Raw genomic sequence first — 19,474 nt, 5'->3', positions numbered from 1 at the left:
CTCTGCAGCTGCAAGGGAATGATTTCCTTACAAATGAAAGTTAAAACCTGGGTATATTTTTAAACTTCAGAGCATAAAAAATAGAAATAATTGCATTGACAGTGTGCTGGTTTGTACCTTCCAGGCTGTCTTGGTGGTTTTGGCTAAGGTTCTCGTAGGAGTCCCAGCGCACAATCGGGTCTGAGGTGTTGTAATCCACGCTGACCGCAGGGTCATTGCGCAGGACCTCCCGCCCTGGAGAGGAGGAGAGGAGAGGAGGAGAGGAGGAGAGGAGTCAGGAACAGATTGTTGTGACTTTCACTCACATTTATATTTTTATTTAGTCATTTTGCAGATGCTTTTATTCAAAGCGGCTTAGAGACCAGGGGGTGAACTACGCATCAACAACTGCTGCTGCTGCAGAGTCGCTTCCAATAGGACCTCGCTTGTTTTACGTCTCATCTGAAGGAAGGAGCACAAGGAGGTGAAGTGACTTGCTCAGAGTCGCACACAGGGAGTCAGTGCCTGGGATTGAACCTCCTGGTAACAAGCCCCTTTCTCTAACCACTGGATCACATAAAAATAAACTCACATGGGCAAATAAAAACTCAAAAAACAAATAAACACACGCACAAAGTAAGCTTTCTGACCCACCTTTGATTTTCTCCGGTCCCGAGGAGAACACAAACTCCACAGTGGCATCAGGTGGGAACCGACTGTCTGCTCAGAGAAGGAGAGGAGTGAGAGAGGGATTGAGAGAGGGAGAGGGAGTGAGAGAGAGGAACACAACACAGACAGCAATGTAACCTATCCACCCTCAAATCAGCAATAATCTAACTTTCTTCTAACACTGACGGTTGGGATCCCAGCAGGAGCACCATTCTAACCCTCTTGACTATCCCCGCTGAGAATTAGAAAGGCTCATCTTGTTCCCGTTACTCCCCCTACTTCATCTAAACTGAGCACGCCCCACAGGGTCACAGTCTGGAGGTCTCCTATAGCTCTGTGCCCACAGACCTGCAGCAGGACCGGCTCCTTGTTCTTCCCAGAGCCCTGCTGGCTGTACCTGTGCATGCCTGGTCCAGCTCCCCCTTGCCAAACCACAGCTGTGCCCCATGGATGGTGCAGGTGTGGAACTGCAGCCTGAAGACCACGTCCCTCTCCGATGCCTGAGCCTGGCGATGATAGCACTTCACCTGGGCGGGAGAGAGAGTGAGGGAACATGAGAAAGATCACGAACCAGAGGAGAGGCCATTCTGCTCCCATCGCCGCGCGTCCGGTTCCTACAGTAGCAGGGTCCGGGGTCAATTCCTGGTTTTCATTCCCTTTTAAGCAATCCAGCACATCACTGATCAAAAAAATGCCATCAGCGGTAATCATTTAAAACGAGCTTCTCACAAACAGTGATAACAAATTACTTCAAATGAAGTCAGCGTTTGCTTGTCAGTGAAATTGGCTTCAATTGAAAGCAGTTGAACAGTCACAGCGATTATTTATGTCTCTAAAAATTCCAATTCCAATTCCTTTGAAGGAATGGAATTTGGAATTGGGAACCGATTTTTACAAAGGAATTGGAATTGAAAAGCAGGAATTGCCCCTTCCCTGGTTCCTAGTAGCTGCTTGATCTCTGACGTGATGATCGAGGGATGGGTTGGTACTGGAAGCCCACTTACCATGATGTCTCCTTTGACCAGCATAGCTGGTTCGATGGTGACACACAGCTTCCTGCCCGCTGAACCGTTCATGTTACTGGAGAGAGGGAGGAGAGGGAAGAGGGAGAAAGATGGAAGAGGGGGAGGGAGAGGGAAACACAATAAGGTATTTACTAATTATCATCTTTAAAAAAAAATTGATAATCGTAGTGATGGATTATTCTATAGTGATATCCGTTCTGCAGAACAGAAATGTTACAATATAAGCAAATGTCTATCACAAAATATGTTTAATATCACATAATAGAAATAGCATACTAAATACAGAATACTGCATCAGCTTGCATCATAGATGGCTTTTTTTTACATATGTATTTAAATGAGAATAATTAAACAGTACAGCTAATCCTAAAGAGACATCATTTCAGTCTGATACAAGTCATCTGATACACACGGCTGTATCACATCAGTATCAGATTACTATATACTCTAGTTTAGCTGATTCACTTTTGATACAAAGAAGAGACCTCAGGACATATAATAAACTACGCAACAATCAATCAGCTTGTTAAAACACAGCACACAGCACACAGACTCTTTGTCACGTTCGTACTCACTAGATTCCTGAGGTGTAGACAAGCTGCATGGACTGGTAAATCTTCAGGAATGGGAAGTATCCTGTAATTAAAAGACACGGCCGGGGGTGAGACTGGAGGAGCACAAAAGAGGAATGTGCTGATGGTACGGGACAGGGGGAGGACTGACTGCTGAGGAAACAGGACAGGGGGCTGCCGTGAGGGAGAGCGGCGCTACAATTGTCGTTTTATACTGCTAGCGAGATGGCTTGTTCCTAAGGAGATGCCCTCTCTCTGGACTCACTTACCCCCTCCCTGGGTCTCGAAGCCGGGCAGGGCTGGGATGAGGACCTGGTGCAGGAACAGGGGGCTGCTGTTCATCTTGATCGCCCCCGACAGGAGACCCCCGAAGTAGTAGATATACCTGCAAAATCACCAGTTCAGTGCAGAGCTAGTGTCAGAACGTTTTGGTATTTTGGTTAGTTTCATTAAAACAGGTTATATATTAAATAACACAGCCCTAATTTGAACGCTGCGATGTACTTCACTGAGTGACCACAAGAGGGAGCCTCACCCTCTTCCAATAGGAAGTGACTGCAATGCGTGAGCCAACAACTCACCGAGTGGAGTAGCAGTGAAATAACGGAAGTGGTGTTAAACCCTTAGGGTGAAGCCCATGGAAGATGTCCCAGATTACCTGTGCTACAGTGTGGTGACACACCTGTTACCTGTCCTATACAGACTAGCACACCTGTTCTGTAGACCCCTGCACCTGTATGCTGTATCATCTTCCCCTCTCCTGTGTTGAGTTACCTGTTCTGGGAGGGCTGCAGCGATGGTGCCACTTTATCTTCACAGAACTTTCTCATAGCCAGAGTGCTAAGAGCTTGGTCTGCCCTGGAGGGGAGAGGGGAGAGAGGGGAGAGAGGGGAGAAGGGAGGAGAGAAGGCAGAAATGTGAAAGGGTCAGGGGAGGAGGAGGAGGAGAAGGGAGAAGGAATCAGTCTCATTTTCTACCACATTTCAATAAAAGTTAGTTAGTAAAAAACATATAAATAATATATATATTTTTTTTAAATAAAGCCTTACCCTGCGGAAATCTTGCTGTAGTGCATGTAGGCAGCGATTATCACTCCTGTTTTTCCTTTGTTCCCCTGAGGAATAGAGAATCGCTTTTCTTTTAATGTTTTTTTTTTCAAATAAAATGGTACAGTTCAGAGCAGTTAAGTGCTGGCTCTAGCCCCGCCCTCCCCGGATTAGGTTCCTCCCCCTCACCTTGCAGTGCAGCACGACCACATGCTGGGGGTCAGAGGTCAGCCAGGTCTCCATGGACTTGCAGATCGCACAGATCTTATCGAGGGGGGGAGCGTGGAGATCGGGCCAGCCAAAATCATAGACCTGAGAGAGAGAGAGAGAGAGAGAGAGAGAGAAAGTTTAACACCCTAATCAGACCCGCTACAGTTCGGTTAAACAAACGTCACACGGGCTCCCATTCTCAGTGATCTCGGAGCACTGAACTCAAGGAGTTTGGTTTAGTGCTCAAGCACAGCTCTCTTGTTTGAACTTCCAAGCCCCTCTTCAGCACAGCGGCTGTGTCTCCTACCTTGGGGTTGAGCCGGCCGATGTCGTGCCTCCTCTCAGACAGGTTGAAGAGCTGAAAGAGAAGCGTAGACTCGCTGTGACACTGGACCCTGCAGACCCCCCTACCACCCTGCACACAGACCCCCTCTACACACACACACACACCCACCTCACCTGCCTACACACACACCCCCCACCGCCCCTACACACACACACCCCACCCCCCTTACACACATCCCCACCACGCACACCCTCTCTACACACACACCCCCCTACACACACACACACACACCCCTACCCCACACACTTTAAAATTCAGTGCTCTGGAAAGCTGAAAATGTCAACAGTGACCAGATGAGGCAGCATTTAGAGACTCTACAGTCCTCTTCGTAACACTGAATTCATTTAAAATGCAGCCATGACTGTTGAGAGTCTGTCCCCCTGGTTGTCTCCACTCACCAGGTACTTGTCCTCGTGTTTGGATTTGAGCATGGACGCCACCTCTTTGAGGTTGCCGCGGTAACGCTGCTCCTCCAGCACGGGTGGGAAGAAGACGGAGATGATGCGCTCCGTGATGTAGGTGAGGTCGAAGTCATAGCTCTGCTCCATCACCCTGTCCATCACCCGGTCCACACTGAAACTCCTGAGAGAGAGAGAGGGGGAGAGACAGAGAGGGGGTGAGAGGGGGAGAGAGAGAGAGCGAGAGAGGGAGAGAGAGAGAGAGGGGGGGAGAGAGAGAGAGAGAGCGAGAGAGAGAGAGAGGGAGACAGCGGGGAGAGAGAGAGAGGGGGAGAGAGAGAGAGGGGGAGAGGGGGAGAGAGAGAGAGCGAGAGAGAGAGAGGAGAGACAGAAAAAGAGAGAGGTTGTAGAGGGGAAAGAGGAGAGGAGAGTATTTTGATGAATGAATGAATGAATGAATGAATGAATGAATGAATGAAGAGAGAAGAGAAGAGAGAGGGGGATAAGAGAATGGAGAGGGAAAAGAGGGAGGAGAGAATGTATAGGGGAGAGATTGGAGAGAAGACAGGGGAGAGTTAGACATTTCTAGTTTAATGCAACTTTATCCTTGAAAAATGAGGGGGGTGGGTAGTTACCTTGGAAGCGTGCTCCTCTGTTTGGTGTAGTTCAGGGATTTTGTTGACCCCTAGAAAAGAAAGAAGAAATCAGACTCCCATTCTAGAGCAGCTTGGGCCAGTCCAGGTTTTACACTCTGTGAGCTTGATAATAGGATTCCCATTTCAGAGCGGTTTGAGCCAGGCTGCACACAAGACCTTAAAAACCAGGTAAACCACAGAGAGGACTGTCTCCGACTGGTCAGATTACATTCCCAGTGCAAGCTGGCATGGCTCTTCACGCTCGGAGTCACACGGTACTCACCAGGTGCTGGATGTGTCTCGCTGGGGCCGTGCCTCTGCGCTGCTGTGAAAACAAACCAAACAAGCCTCTCAGAAATCAGACACCGCGACGCAGCCGCTCGAGGATAAAGGGATGAACGAGTGAATGAATTAATGAATGGGTATAAACAGCAGAGTCTGCCAAACTCACCAGGTCAGAGGGGGGAGCTGGCTGACAGGAAGTGGACACCTGGAACAGATCAAAAGGGTCAAAGTTTAGGAGGGGGGAGAGCGAGCGATCGGAAGGTCAGCACAAGAGGTCATGAACTCTGTAGGCAAAGCTAGAATAGCCTGATCAGTCCCACTGGCCATGCCTGTCCCTCGACTCTGTTACCATGTGTTAGAATAGAGTTAATAACACCAAAACTGTGCTAGACAGATACTCCTGGAATACCATATCAGGGATCTGAGAACCCCAGGCTTATCAGAACCCCTTAATGGAATTACAGCATTATTATTAACTGGACATTATTATTATTATTATTATTATTATTATTATTATTATTATTATTATTATTATTATTATTAAGTTAAAATGTGCAAACAGTATAGTATTTTAATTACTACCTTATGCATATTAATAGCTGTTTTGCAATGGAATATGGTTATGTACTATAGATAGTGATGTAGTTTCAATGGTGCTCGGGTCTTGACAGTGTTCAGATTCCTAATACTTTATTAAGAAAACCACACATTCCTGGAAACTCTGAGAAGCGTGTTCCAACAGTGATCCTTCTCTATTTTTATACTGGAAACCACGTGGAAAATTCCACCCACTCCAGTCACAGGACATATTGTGAAGTGCAGAAACACATGTCAATGGTGGGCATCGCAGGGCATTCAAAGTGACGGGTCCGATTCACAGCTGCCATCCCAGTTTCAATAGGGCACAGAGAACCTTCCCGAATCAGCCAGCTCGCTGAAACAAACTTAATTTCAAATGACAATTTTTTCCTTGCTTGCCTGCCCTAATGTAGATCATGAAGTCACAATTCTGCAAGGTTAAACGTCTAACAAAAACCAGCACCCGTGCATTCCTCTTACTGGGACCATTAAGAGATCCCTCGCACTACATCAACCTCACCCACCGATGCGAATCAAAAACAGAAAGGCTTCTAGTCGTTTGTCATGGTCACCTTGTCAGGTTTCTTTTAAGACTTCTAACGTCTATTCAGATTTGTTGTAGAGGGTTTGCCCTGAACAGGCCAGCCTCTGTTCCGATCATTAAGAGCACACAGTCTCCCCCCGGGTGTCCCATGCTGGAGGGACCCTGCCTGGTAACACAGACTCCACAGTTTCCAATGGAAGGATGCAGGGCTATTAAGAGTCCCAGCTCTGCCAGAACAAACAGGCAGTATTCCAGCCCCCCCTAGGGTCAAAACGTACTCCCAGATTTCCTGGAGCTTGCTGCCTTTCTCTTGGAACACACTGCCAGGCTGTTTGTGAAGTAACAGTTTCTCTTTATTAGAGCTGATCAAACACGCGCACACACACACACACACACACACACCCCGTCCTCTCTCCTATGAATCGATGAATGGCTTGATTCAGTCAAGCTGTCCCCACCCCTCAGAATGGAGCTGCAATTCTCTTCCTCTCTGGAAATTGACACTAACGCAACTGAAAAGCTTGAATAATGGAAATAAATGGATATACATACAGCACAGGAAGATGGCAGACTGTGCAACGACCCACATACACAGTATAATGAGGAACTCTTCATTACAAAATCTACCCTACCTCTAATGGCAAGTTTCATGTCAGAACTATGTGTGGGACACTACTGGTTCCCAGTCTTCAGCTCTAACCGCTAGGCTACACCACCTCCAGATCATACATTCCGTAGCTGAAGCTGTGCACGGGACTCAAACCCAGATCTTCCTTGCTCCCAGCCCTCAGCTCTAACCACTAGGCTGCACCACATCCAGCACACAGAGTCCACTAGACCACTTCCTCCCCTCTCGTTTATTGTTCTAAGCTGCCCCCTGTCATTTCGAGGTTCCTCCATCAGGGCGTGAGAACGGTGTAAGCAGTCCCCAGGGAGCCTGGCCACAATGAGGGATTGCTGTGGACAGGAACAGAAGCCGGGGCAGGGACTGGAACAGGACTACAGAACATCCACTCGCAGTCAGCTCACTGCTCAGCAATTCCTCATGCATACCTCGCTTAGACAGGTCTGCCATGGTAAAAGCACAGCCAAGTGCACCGAATCCAATAGTGAAAGCCCAGAGAGAGGTATGGTAAAGCTTATGGCAACTGCATAGTCTAACCATGGGAAAACTGCAAAACTACTGTGCTCATTTACAGTGGTAAACTTACTGGTTTGGTACAAGGGTCTAGAAGATGGGGATTTTGCCGATAAAGTGTCGGCCAAAAATGAAACATTTACTATGGAAGATGTTTCACCTTTAAGTGAACTACCATTGAGTGCAGAAATGAACGTGTCTACTGTTTAAAAGATGACGCTCACATTAAAAGAATGGATGCAATGTAGGAAAACCTTTAAAAAAATCACAATTGCACAAGCGGGTCTGCACAGGAACCGATGCGCATGGAAAAATGAGAACGTGACAACAGACAAGAACGTTGTTTGATTTCATGGTTTTGATTGAACTCTTTCCACTGGAGTAAAAGCTGAGCCAGTCTGTCCCGTTAGAGCATCATTAAACAGGAATGAGGGAATGAGGTGTTTCACAAACATCTAAATGAGTCCCAGACAGTAAACAGTGTCCTGCTTCCTCTGCTAGATAACTGAGATTGCGTGTTCCCTTTCCTCGCATTTATTTTAATAGATGACAGGATTTTCTTTTAGAGATTTGTCGGACACAGGCCTGGTTTTTGCTTGAAGCATGGAGACTGAACTGCTCCCTCACCCCCCTAAGAGAAAGGGTGCTCCCTCCAGTCCAGGGCAGGCTTGAGGCATGGAGACTGAACTGCTCCCTCACCCCCTAAGAGAAAGGGTGCTCCCTCCAGTCCAGGGCAGGCTTGAGGCATGGAGACTGAACTGCTCCCTCACCCCCTAAGAGAAAGGGTGATCCCTCCAGTCCAGGGCAGACTTGAGGCATGGAGACTGAACTGCTCCCTCACCCCCTTCCCCCTATGAGAAAGGGTGCTCCCTCCAGTCCAGGGCAGGCTTGAGGCATGGAGACTGAACTGCTCCCTCACCCCCCTCCCCTAAGAGAAAGGGTGCAGGTCCCTCAAGTTCCAGGTGTGTGGAGGACTATTCTTTCTTAACGTTTTGATCTCAAGTACTGCCAAGCCAGCCCTGTTTGATTAGCACCAGAATTTAATCTGGGAAAAGTCAAATCACCACAGTTGCCAGGGCCCTCCTCGCTGCTTGTTCTCAGCAACGTCACTGGCACGCAAACGAACAACGCTGGAATGAAAGAGCGCTCCCCAAGGCAAAGATTTATCTAAACTGCAGTTTACTGTAAACTGAAATAGCTGTACGGTAAACATGGTCATTAAGGAGATAAGTAAACAGGGACTGAGCCTGGGCCACATCCTCCCTCCCCTCGACGCCCCACCTCCAACCCCATTCCCTGCGTCACAAGAACAATTATAAAAATAGTCCGGAGAGTTCGAGGGTCTTCGAACCTGGCCTCTGACGCCCGTCCCTGCATGGGAACACTCTTTCCTGTTCTCACTGCTCATGAACTTCCCCAGAACATGATCCAGCTGTTGGTCGAACATCTGGCAGGAGCCGGAAGCAAATGAAAGTACTGAAATGCCTTGGGATTTATAATCTGCCCTGTTTTCTCTCTCTCTTTACAGGACATTTCGTTCTCATTCCCAACTGTAACATAATATACAGGGGTGACATTTCTTCAGACTCGCTCTCCTTCAGCTCCACTATCAAAAGAGAAGTCCTGTTCTGTAGAGAGCAGAAATATAAAAGCTCCTGCATTTCTAAGGCTACTTGTGGCTTGATCGGCACTACACTACATTACCATACAAAACAAACAGACGGTCGCACGGTCAGGTAAATATGTGTTCCTGATAACACCTTGATCAGAAAGCAACGCAGGATGAAAAGGATTACATATGAATCTATCGATCAGTGCTTTGATTATAGTGAGAAACCTTCTAAATGTCTTCTAAATCTCAGTCATTTTGCAATTTTATACAATTTGTCAGCTTTTCGTTAAATGGAAAACAAAAAAACAGTCTGTAATTCAATATGTTAACGTAACATTAGTCAGCAGGTTTCATTCGACTTCATGAAGCAAATTGGTTTGATACTTGTGCCGCACGAACAGTAGAGTTCATTGCAAAGAACACCACCTCAGCCTGCACGCACTCAGGGCTGCGTCAGAGAAACTCAATCTCTCTGTAATTAAAAGAGATTGCGAGCGCACCCACACACCTCCCTCCCCCGCTGACATCCCAAGAGCTGCTCACATCAGTGTTGTGTTTTAGGACAGGGAGGCGCTGTCTGGACCTGGTGATCCAGCTGCTATATGCCGAGGGCTTGTGGTTATCCAGCAGCAAATCGCATGTTTTGGGATTAAGCTTGAGGCCTTATTTCTCATATCCAATTGGTTTAAGCGGTCGTAATAAATCAAGACCTGGAGTTGAATGCAGCCGCAAAGGGGGACGACGGCACACTCGCGCACTCCCTCACGCTCGCTTACTGACACACAGAACCTCACGCTCCTACACACTCTGCTGTTTATTACCATGTGTTTAAAAAAATTACAATAGCAATAAAACCAGGATTGCTGATCACGATCCAATCAAAATAACATTAAGAAAACGCAATCTGACAAATCGGAACAGATCCTATTCCTGGTTTGTACAGAATCCGTAAGCATGCAGCTCCAAAGCGCCACCTATTGACTGAAATTTAATGTGCCGCTCTAAATCGACACTGAACCCTCTATGCATAGGCAGAAGGGCTTTGTATTGAATCAACATGACAAAAAAACAAATCTCAAGAACTCCATTAGTCCTTAACAAAATGTCCTGGCTACAGTAACAACAGTATCAAAAACTATGAAAAGGAGATCTTAGACTTACCTAAAAAGTCAGAAATCGAACACACACCTTCCCCAGCAGCGCCCCCTGTCTTCAAGGAGGGGAAGGCAGCAGTACCTGTGTGTTTTTGAGTGTGTGTGTGTGCATGGTTTCTCAGTGCATCTCCTGTGTCACAAGCGCAGTGTGTCTCCTGTGTGTCTCTCCTGCACAACTACAGTCTCTCTCCCTCTCTCTCTCTCTATCTCTCTATCTCTGATTGAATCGACAGCTCCCCTCCTCCCTAACTCAAACACACAGAGGAACATCACTCTGGCTTCCCAACAGGAAAACTGCGACCTAAAACAACAGGATTGGCTCAGCTCCAGCCCTGCCTGCGCTCAGCGCTGTGCAGCGAGCACAGCCTCGGAGGAGGCTTTTATTTTTCCTTAGTCAGGATGGGAGATATTTTGCAAGCTGTGATTTTTTTTCCCCTCCATGTTGTAGCAGCTTGACTTTGTCTGCATCGAGAGATTTATTTGTTTAATTGTTTTTTAGAAAGCATGAACATCCAATCTTCTCAAGTAAACTATTTTTTTTTTCTAATAACGTAAAAACCTTAGGAATGAAAACTGTCCTTACATACTGATTTAAAATGATCGTGCCTATATTTAAACACTCATGGGTCCTGTTAAAGGGACAATGGTTTTAAGTCTATTATATCTTCTCTTATTAGCTTTTTTAATATCTTTACTGGTTTGAATTCAGGATATGCAAATATTTTGAATTGTAGACAGTTGTGTACGGGGTGCAGGGTTACTGTAGTGCATGTTTGAAGCCATGCAAACACTGTACACAAACAGATTTAAACCCTCCTTTAAGAGCAGACTCATGTGGGCTGTGTTTCGGACGCTGGGGTGGGGTGGAGGGGTTGAGGGCAGGGGGATTAGGAAAGTAAACAGCCAGCACACAAAAGTGTCAGGATATCTTGGAAGCAATGCTGAGCAGAGCCGGGGAGAGGCAGCAGGCTGGGGGTCTGCATCATCTCCCCTCCGACACCAAAGAGAAACAAGCTGTGGAGAAAGCGAGCCACACGCTGCCCCCTTAACCTTCAGGCATCCTGGGAGCTGCGGGGAGATCAAACTGCTGGGATCGTCTAGACAGACCAGCAACAGAATATACTGACAATACTTTGTAGGCTAATTAACTGAATAAAAACAGAACTGTGTAAAAAAAAAAAAAAAAAAAAAAAACACACTTGGTTTCTACTCATATCTGGTAGCCCAGCGTTAAATTAGTCACATAAAAAAGACAAACTAGGAGAGATTCTAAGCCAACCCTGCAGCTGAAATTTAAAAGCCAAAGAGATGGCAACCAGATACCCAGATAGGGTAAATACATCCGGGGCAGGTTTAGGTGCTCCTGTTTTTCCCATTTCTTTTCCCCTCTGGTTCAGGATGCCTGTACTGCAGAGTCTCGAATTGCTCTCCTCTGCCTGAAGGCACAAGGACAGCTCTGAGTCAGACCTTGCCCGCTACGGAAATTATATTTCCTGCCTGGTTTGTCAACATGGCAAGCCAGCCATCCTTTACACTTCCATCGCCATGCACTGACACGCACCCATATACCGTGCTAGGGGTACAGCACGCTAACTCGCACCCATGACATCACAGCCACCAGGTTTAATGCAGTCCGGTAAGAGAACTCAGTACTGTGGATCTGAGAGCAAGCCAGCTGAACACAGACTAGTACACAGGATCTGAGAGCCAGCTAATTTATTACAGTATTAGTACAGAGGGCTCATTGATAACTAATGAGTCATGGTTATCATCCACATTTAATTTATTAAGATGTGCCAGATAGGATTATGCTGAGAAGGAATACTGGGCGAGTCTGTGTGCACTAAATGGATTATGGATCGCCGGTGATGTCATCGTCACAAGATCTGCAAGGTCCTGGGATTCATACTCGTGCTTACAAGCCAGCCTCCTCACTACACAACACAGGGGCTCAACTATATGCACATTAAGGTATCGCAGGGGCCACGGTGCCCGTATCAAGCAAAGACCCAGGAGGACAATGCAGCTGAAAATGAATACTGGTTTACAACGTCAGCTACGTCAAGGGACCAGTTTAAATCTATTAAGCTGTAGGATGCTTCGTCCGACAATGCACGGGTGATGCACGGATCAGCCTCGGCCACAGCTCCTTCTGTCTGTCCATGCAGGAGAGAAGGTTTTCTAAGGACATCTCTCTTGGCTACAGTCCCTTCCTGACCTCTCCCAGTCTTCATCTCTGTTATTTCATACAACCAGATGTTGTTTTTTCGGCCGGGCGGCTGGGGTGTTTATGAGCTCCAGGGGATGCCTTGCAGGACCCATCCCATTCGTGTTTACCTTGCAGCTTCCACCCAGTCCAAAATCCGTACCAACTGAGCTAGTCCTCTGGAAGTACCAGCTCTGCTGGGTTGGGGATACAACTGCTGGCATTTTTTATTTACATTTTTTTCTGCCAAGTTCTTTCCTCAGACCTTGTTCCTCTTGGATTTATTTATTTATTTATTTTTAAATCAAATCAGCAGAGATCCAAGTTTCCATGTAATTCTGCGTTTCTCTTATTGCGCAAGATCATATTCCGGTTGCCGGGACGACCCTGTAACAAATATACTGTACTGCGTAAGTTCTTTTTTGGAACAGAAGTGTTTTTTCAGAATTATTTATTCTTTTCCTTTATTTTAGATTTTCACTAACAGACAGAGACAATGATTACTGCAAACCATGCTTACTATGACTGCTAGGCTATACAACTATTACTAATACAGCTTACAACTAAGCTTTTCTCAGAGATAAAGTTTACCCCAGTAGATTTGCAGTTTTCCCATGCTTTCATTGTTATTAAACTTATGCTTTAACTAAGTTAAAACTTTATCAGGGAAGCAGTATTATAAATCTGAAGCATTGACTGCTAAACATTTCTTCTGATTTTCAGCACAGAACCAGTTCCAATAGTTCTACACCCTTCCACAAATAGAATCTTCAATATTTATAATCCCAAAAAGAAACATCCTAAACGTGACATTTCTGTGCAGGGCCTCTCCCTTTTCCGGAGAGTTTATCCCAATCCCGATCGGTCAGCGTCACTGCCCAGGAAAGAAGCAGACACTCCCTGAGGCAGCTCCACTCCCTGCCCTCTCCCGACTCCGCTTCCAAGAGACTCTTATCAGCGTTTAGCGAGTGAGCGAGCGAGCGTGGGTGCATGAGGGGGAATCCGAAACAAAACTGTTTAGTCTGGAACCAGACAACAAATGAGCCAGCCTTTGGGTTTGTGCATTTAGAAAAACTGAAAGAAAACGTAACAGATTCGATGATAACTCAAAACGCTTCGACCTCAAGTCTGAAGACATCGAAGAAGGCTTCTAGTTTCTAGTGATGTTTTCTTTCGGTATTTCAAAATGCAGCACTCAAGTGTTTTATAGTTCTGGATGAAATATGGTATTCGCAAAGCATTTCAACGGTTCGTTTTAATGGCTTGTTTTGATTGGGATCTGAACTGTACCAAAAAGAGAGCCTTTGTTTGAGGATTTTGATAACCGCATGGTATTACGAATCTTCATAAAAAACATACTGGAAATGTTTTACACTCTCATCACGGAGTTATGAAGATGAAGTTCGGTTTGTAGAACATCAGTCAGCCTGAATATCAGAATGATATCGGCATGGTTCAAATTATAGGTCAGATCTGACTAGCAGGGTTTGGGTCTGCTTTCGTTACTAAGATAGCCCACCAAACAGTATATCTGATGCCTAATACAGGTACTTTTTTATTTGATATATACAGAATAATTCACAGTTCGGACCTGGTGACCGTGAATCGGATCGTTGTTGTCGAGATCTCGTGATTAGCGATAGAACAAGGCAGTTACTGTAGTTTTACTCTGGGGTTAATGAAACCGCAACACCAGAATCGGAGCGAAAAGAAGAATCATTTTAAAAACAAGCCTTACCTTGGCTTCACATTTCCTGTGGGTCGCCGTTTTGCACACTGCAGAAAACAGAAAAGGGGAAAACAGTTAACAAAAAGGATCTTGACGAACACTGGTTATCGAAACGCAAGATTGCAGGAGGAGAGGAGATGGAGCATGTAGTGGAAGGTTCACGGGTCAAAAAGGGTAACAGACAGACCAGAAGTAAAGAAAACTTCTTCAATTCATCAAATTATTATTATTATTATTCATTTAGCTGATGGACAGTGAGACAGTGGCTGAGCAGGGATTTGAACCAGGAACCTCCAAGCCTCGTCAAACAGCGGCATGCAATAATCAGAGAGCTCTCAGCACTCACCTCTGCAGAACGACCCCTGGCTCTCGATCGGCTGCTTGCACACTCCGCACAGGCGTTTCTTCTTGAAGAATTTCTCTTTGAAGGTGTGGGGGTCCCCCTTCCCAGGCTGCGGAGAGGGAGAGAAAGAGGGGGTACAGCGCTTGAAATTGAGGAGCCCCTTATCAAAGTTGAGCGCGTTAAATTTGCACAGCAGTTCTTTCCCGTTTCCCAGTGGTTGTACTATGCATTTACAATATTTGATCACAGGCTGCCATGTTTTCTTAATCTGCTTTACCATGTCTCTGGGATTTACAATGCTCACCTAGGCTTTGCTATAGGGTTGAAGCAAACACAGGATCTGCTTTATTTCCCTAATCAAAACGTTTATCGAATGCATGTGCCGTATTCTTCGATTGAATATCCCTCCCATATTATCAATCAATCAATATGAATAGGACTTTTGTGGCACATTTTTCCTTTTATACTGATTAATAACTGGGACTTAATAGAGCAGCAGTCAGCAGAAGCAACGGCTCCATTGTGAAACTCCCTTTGACTGTCTCCTCTCGGTGAGGGAGGGAGGCACCAAGTTCAACAACCGCAAACCTGCCAGACGCCCGCCCAACTCCAGACCCCATCGAGGGCCCTCCTGCCAGGGTAGGAGTCTGAGGAAGCAGCCCCTCCCGGTCCTCACTAAAAATCAACAGCGGCGTTTTCTTCCATACCGTATTCATCGGCACACGCTCTCAACACCTGATCGCTCTCTGCAAGGCGCACAGAGAGACTGAGAACACAGACCTCCGTTTTCATAACCCTGCCGCCTCTGTTGAAGTGGGCACAGGAACAAAGAGGAGACGCTGAAATACCAGAGAATCTCCCCACCAGCCCGCTAAACTTTTCGTTTATTTACAGTCTATCCAGCTACCTTGCCTTGGTATATATATATATATATATATATATATATATATAAAACACGCACACACACCACACATAGGGTCAGAATTAATATTCTTAACTTTTTAAACTGCACACTTAGTGGCAGTAGTGCAGAGTGCTCGTCCAAACGTTTGTCATTGAATTTATTTGGACTCTTAGTATTTCTAAACTTAGCATAACTGAGGGTTTAAGGTCTTGAAGACTCGGAGGAAGACTTACAGTCATTGAATTTGTAGAATTTGTTGAATTTGGATGACAGCAGATTGTCAAAGACTTGTAACTAAGCCAATTAATTTACACGGCGTGAACGGCTAAAGGAAATTAAATGAGCTGTGCAAGCCTGAGGACCTCTCTCTGCGTCTCATCCTGTAGCTCCCCCTCCCATCCTCCTCGTTTCTGAAAGGCAGGAATGTTTGAAGAGGTTGTAAAGGGCCATCTGGTTTGTATCTCTGTCACCCCCTCCTCGCCGTTCAGACCCAGCTTGTTGACAGTACCTACACTTCCTCGCTCCCATCACCAGGGTGTTCCTGTGGTCACTGTGTAGCCACGACTACGCCACCGTTCACTAGCTGGGAGAGGATCCTCCCTCACCACAGCCCACCTGTGTGTAAAACAGCCCCGGCAGGACGTGCCAATAGAAACCAGCTCTCCTAATTAGCGCTGACATTTTTTTTCAGATCTGCAGGAGCATTGCTTCAGCTCTGCAAAAAGTCTATTTTCTTTCCAACTACTAAAAGAAACTTCAATGAAAAAAACATTGGGAAAGACTTCCTAGTCAAAACATTTGTCATCGGGTTTATTACGTTTCTCTTAGTGTTTTGAAACACAGCACTGGGGAGCGTGTAATGTCTCGAAGACACTGAGAAAGGCTTCTAGTTTGAAACGTGTGTCATTGAAGTTTTTCACATTTCGAAATTTTGCACTTGAGTGTTTAATGATAGATGAAAGTCTTTTTACCACAAACGAGCGATCGCAGAATTTCTCGAGGGACTAAGTAGGGTGACAGCCCCCTGAATCAGCTGATAAACAATCCTTCAACGATACTCCCCCTCCAACAGTACAGTAATCAAGACAATTCAAATAACTCCAGTAATGAAACCTCGTGGTTTTCTGAGAAAACCAATTAAATAGTCAGGGCTAAATCTGCTACACAAAAACAAAAAACTTCTCATCTTGAATTTCAGGGCAGCGTTTCCTTACACAAAATCACGCTGCAACTCCCATCGGTACGCAGCGCTTGTTGGTCTAATTCCTCAGAGCCTCCTCTAAATTATATACCTGTAATGCTTGTCATTATAAAGATTTAAACCCACAACACGCTCTCATTCATACTGTAATGACGGTTCACAACACAGAAACTTCCCCAGGTCATAAAGCTCCATTATACTGGAGCACAATAACACTATCCTGTTTTCATCACGTCTAAAGTTAAAGTCACAGAATCTCTTTTGCCGTGCACTTCTTAACTAGCGAGGACTGAGGATGCAGAGTCCTCATAAGTATATAAAAACACTTGCACACCCCACCCATCGAAACCACAGCAAGCATACTGAATAATAATCTTGTTTCACCCAAACCGACCAATTAGCCCAGACTGTCTCTGTGGCCCGACAGCGAGTCACAGAACTGGGCAACAGAATTAGAAGAGGACGCTGAAGCCAAGGGAATGTCAGCTTAGCCAGGGATTTCAGAACTGGGCAACAGAATTAGGAGAAGACGCTGAAGCCAAGGGAATGTCAGCTTAGACAGGGATTTCAGAACTGGGCAACAGAATTAGGAGAAGACGCTGAAGCCAAGGGAATGTCAGCTTAGCCAGGGATTTCAGAACTGGGCAACAGAATTAGGAGAAGACGCTGAAGCCAAGGGAATGTCAGCTTAGACAGGGATTTCTATCCTACTGCTAAGAGGGCTTCAGATTCCTGAACCTCTAGCGCTGTCACTACCAGCACCTTAATAATAATGAGCACTAGTCTAAACACTCCACTCTCAGCTCTCCAGCGCTGTCATTACCAGCACCTTAATAATAATAATGAGTACGAGTCTAAACACTCCACTCTCAGCTCTGCAGCGCTGTCATTACCAGCACCTTAATAATAATGAGCACTAGTCTAACTGCAGTACTGAGAGAAATGTTGTCACCTCCGCACAGGCTCCAGTTAGACTGCAGTTGTAAGGCGGATACAATCAATCACTTAACAGCACAGTGTATAATAAATAACTTATGAGAAATCACTGTCGAGGATTAAAATTCCTGTACGTGTTATCCTGTGTACAAAATTAGTTATTTATAAGTTTTATCCTCGGTAGGGGGTCTACCCATAGTGGGAGCTTTGCTTGGCAGTACTCTTGTTCCCGAACTGCACAAAGATGGCATTTCGGAGAGTGCCTGTTTCTACATTACACATCTGTAGGAGGAGGGTGGGGACGGACGGACGGACACTGGATTAGTTCCAGAAAGGATGGGGTTAACATCGCTTCTCCAGGTCTCATTGTCTGAAGCGGTTTCACTTGCAACTGTCCCCAATATTTCTTTTTACGTTCACATAAGAAAAAAACGAATTAATCCCTGTTTTTGGCACAGCATGAAGCCAGATAACACCCTGCCCCTGTGAACAGTCTTTTATCTTCACCGTCTACGGAGACAAAGACAGGAGTCTTGTGATTGCAGTTTTGTAACTCTCCTTAGGATTGAGTTTCACTTCTGCTGGGTCGTGGGGGAGTGGCTATGAAAGAGAACATTCGGGAGGTGTCATGGTAACGCTAGGGGCAGGGGAGGGGCCTAAACACACAGGTTCTGGGATGCTCCCAATGCTTTTAATCTCCGCTGAAATGTATTTACCAAAACAATGTTCCAATGCGGTATATATATATACAGCTATAGAGAACCCCTGGCTATTCTCCTGGAGCTAATCTTCCATAATCGTTCCTTCCGTGCTGAGCTAGTCCTCACTGTGTTTCCCACAACTAATGGGACCGGAGCGAGCAGACAGTCCCCTGGCCCTCAGCCACTCGAACCCATTATCAGGCGGCGATGGTGACCTCACACAGGAAGTGCGTGGGCCAGGTTTACTGCTGTTCAGGAAACGGTCCTGACCCCAGGGTCACAGAGCATGCCTGGAGCTGGGACTGGTCTAACTAACAAGCACAGACAGATCACAAGCTCATTGGACAGCCTGCCCACAGTGCAACGGCTGTACAAATCAGGGGCCATTGGTAACATGAAGAAGCAGATCCCCATGTCCGACATCCACATGGAAAAAAAAAAGACAGATGCCACCGTATTCCCCCAGATTCTGACACTCTCAATAACCAAAAAACGTCCCAACCGGTCCCAATTCAAAAAGCACTCTAGATATATGTCAAATTCCAACACAAGAGTGACACACACACAGACACACACAGAATCTGGTATTCTCAATGACTTGTGCTTAAAAACAACATCCATAACACGCTTTCATCAAAGTCAGACAAAGCGGTTCTCTTCATCTCTTACCTGCAAGTAAAAATAAAATAAATAAAGGGTGACAAACAGAAGAGAGGGGTCGGACATCCCTGCACATCAAGGTATTCAAAAGCAAAACTCAAAAACATACAGCTTGTCAGAGAATTTTACCAGGTTCTTCCTGGAAAAGTTTTACTAGCTCAACACAAGCCCATGTAGCAGCCTGGTGTTCCTGAGGGGCTCAGTTTACTGCAGAAGCAAAAGTCCTTACCGAGCAGCTTAGGGAATGCTCCCACAGGCAGGTTGCTGAATGCCTATCTTGTCGGGTGAACCAGACTCAATATTCCCAACAGAGGCCGTGGAGCTGGACTGGAGAGGCTGAAGCAAGCGGAACATGAGAGCAGCTGACACGTGTACCCTGTTCTGCAGTGCCGTCAGACTGACGCAGGCACGCTTAGCAACTCCTAGAAAAAAATACAGGACCCCCGCCCCAACACCCTGAGCACAGAACAGAGAGGGCATTCAATAAGAACAGGGAGGGGAGACACAGCCCCCCTCAACCACCTCCCAAAATAGAAATAAAATACATACATATGTATTTATGTATGTGCCAGCCCAAAGCAGCCCCTGTCTCATGTTTGTTT

At 46.0% G+C, this 19,474-nt stretch overlaps 1 protein-coding gene across 3 annotated transcripts in view; it reads right to left on the bottom strand.

Annotated features, from left to right (window-relative positions):
* LOC117401045 (tensin-2-like) overlaps positions 1 to 19,474 on the bottom strand; it is a 40,352-nt gene that overhangs the window by 9,317 nt on the left and 11,561 nt on the right. For all 3 annotated transcript variants that reach the window (XM_059011554.1, XM_059011556.1, XM_059011555.1), the window contains exons 2-17: positions 14,474 to 14,579; positions 14,137 to 14,174; positions 5,332 to 5,370; positions 5,164 to 5,205; positions 4,881 to 4,930; positions 4,246 to 4,429; positions 3,809 to 3,859; positions 3,481 to 3,603; positions 3,295 to 3,359; positions 3,020 to 3,103; positions 2,515 to 2,630; positions 2,249 to 2,309; positions 1,653 to 1,728; positions 1,046 to 1,175; positions 634 to 699; positions 118 to 234 (exon numbers count right to left, since the gene is read on the bottom strand). In XM_059011554.1, coding sequence (XP_058867537.1) covers positions 118 to 234; positions 634 to 699; positions 1,046 to 1,175; positions 1,653 to 1,728; positions 2,249 to 2,309; positions 2,515 to 2,630; positions 3,020 to 3,103; positions 3,295 to 3,359; positions 3,481 to 3,603; positions 3,809 to 3,859; positions 4,246 to 4,429; positions 4,881 to 4,930; positions 5,164 to 5,205; positions 5,332 to 5,370; positions 14,137 to 14,174; positions 14,474 to 14,579 — 1,348 coding nt within the window. The remainder of the gene's footprint in view (positions 1 to 117; positions 235 to 633; positions 700 to 1,045; positions 1,176 to 1,652; positions 1,729 to 2,248; positions 2,310 to 2,514; positions 2,631 to 3,019; positions 3,104 to 3,294; positions 3,360 to 3,480; positions 3,604 to 3,808; positions 3,860 to 4,245; positions 4,430 to 4,880; positions 4,931 to 5,163; positions 5,206 to 5,331; positions 5,371 to 14,136; positions 14,175 to 14,473; positions 14,580 to 19,474) is intronic.

This window comes from Acipenser ruthenus, chromosome 42, assembly GCF_902713425.1.
Source record: "Acipenser ruthenus chromosome 42, fAciRut3.2 maternal haplotype, whole genome shotgun sequence".
NCBI lineage: Eukaryota > Metazoa > Chordata > Actinopteri > Acipenseriformes > Acipenseridae > Acipenser > Acipenser ruthenus.
Note: the sequence above shows the minus strand (reverse complement) of the source record. Positions and strands in the feature narration are given on the sequence as shown.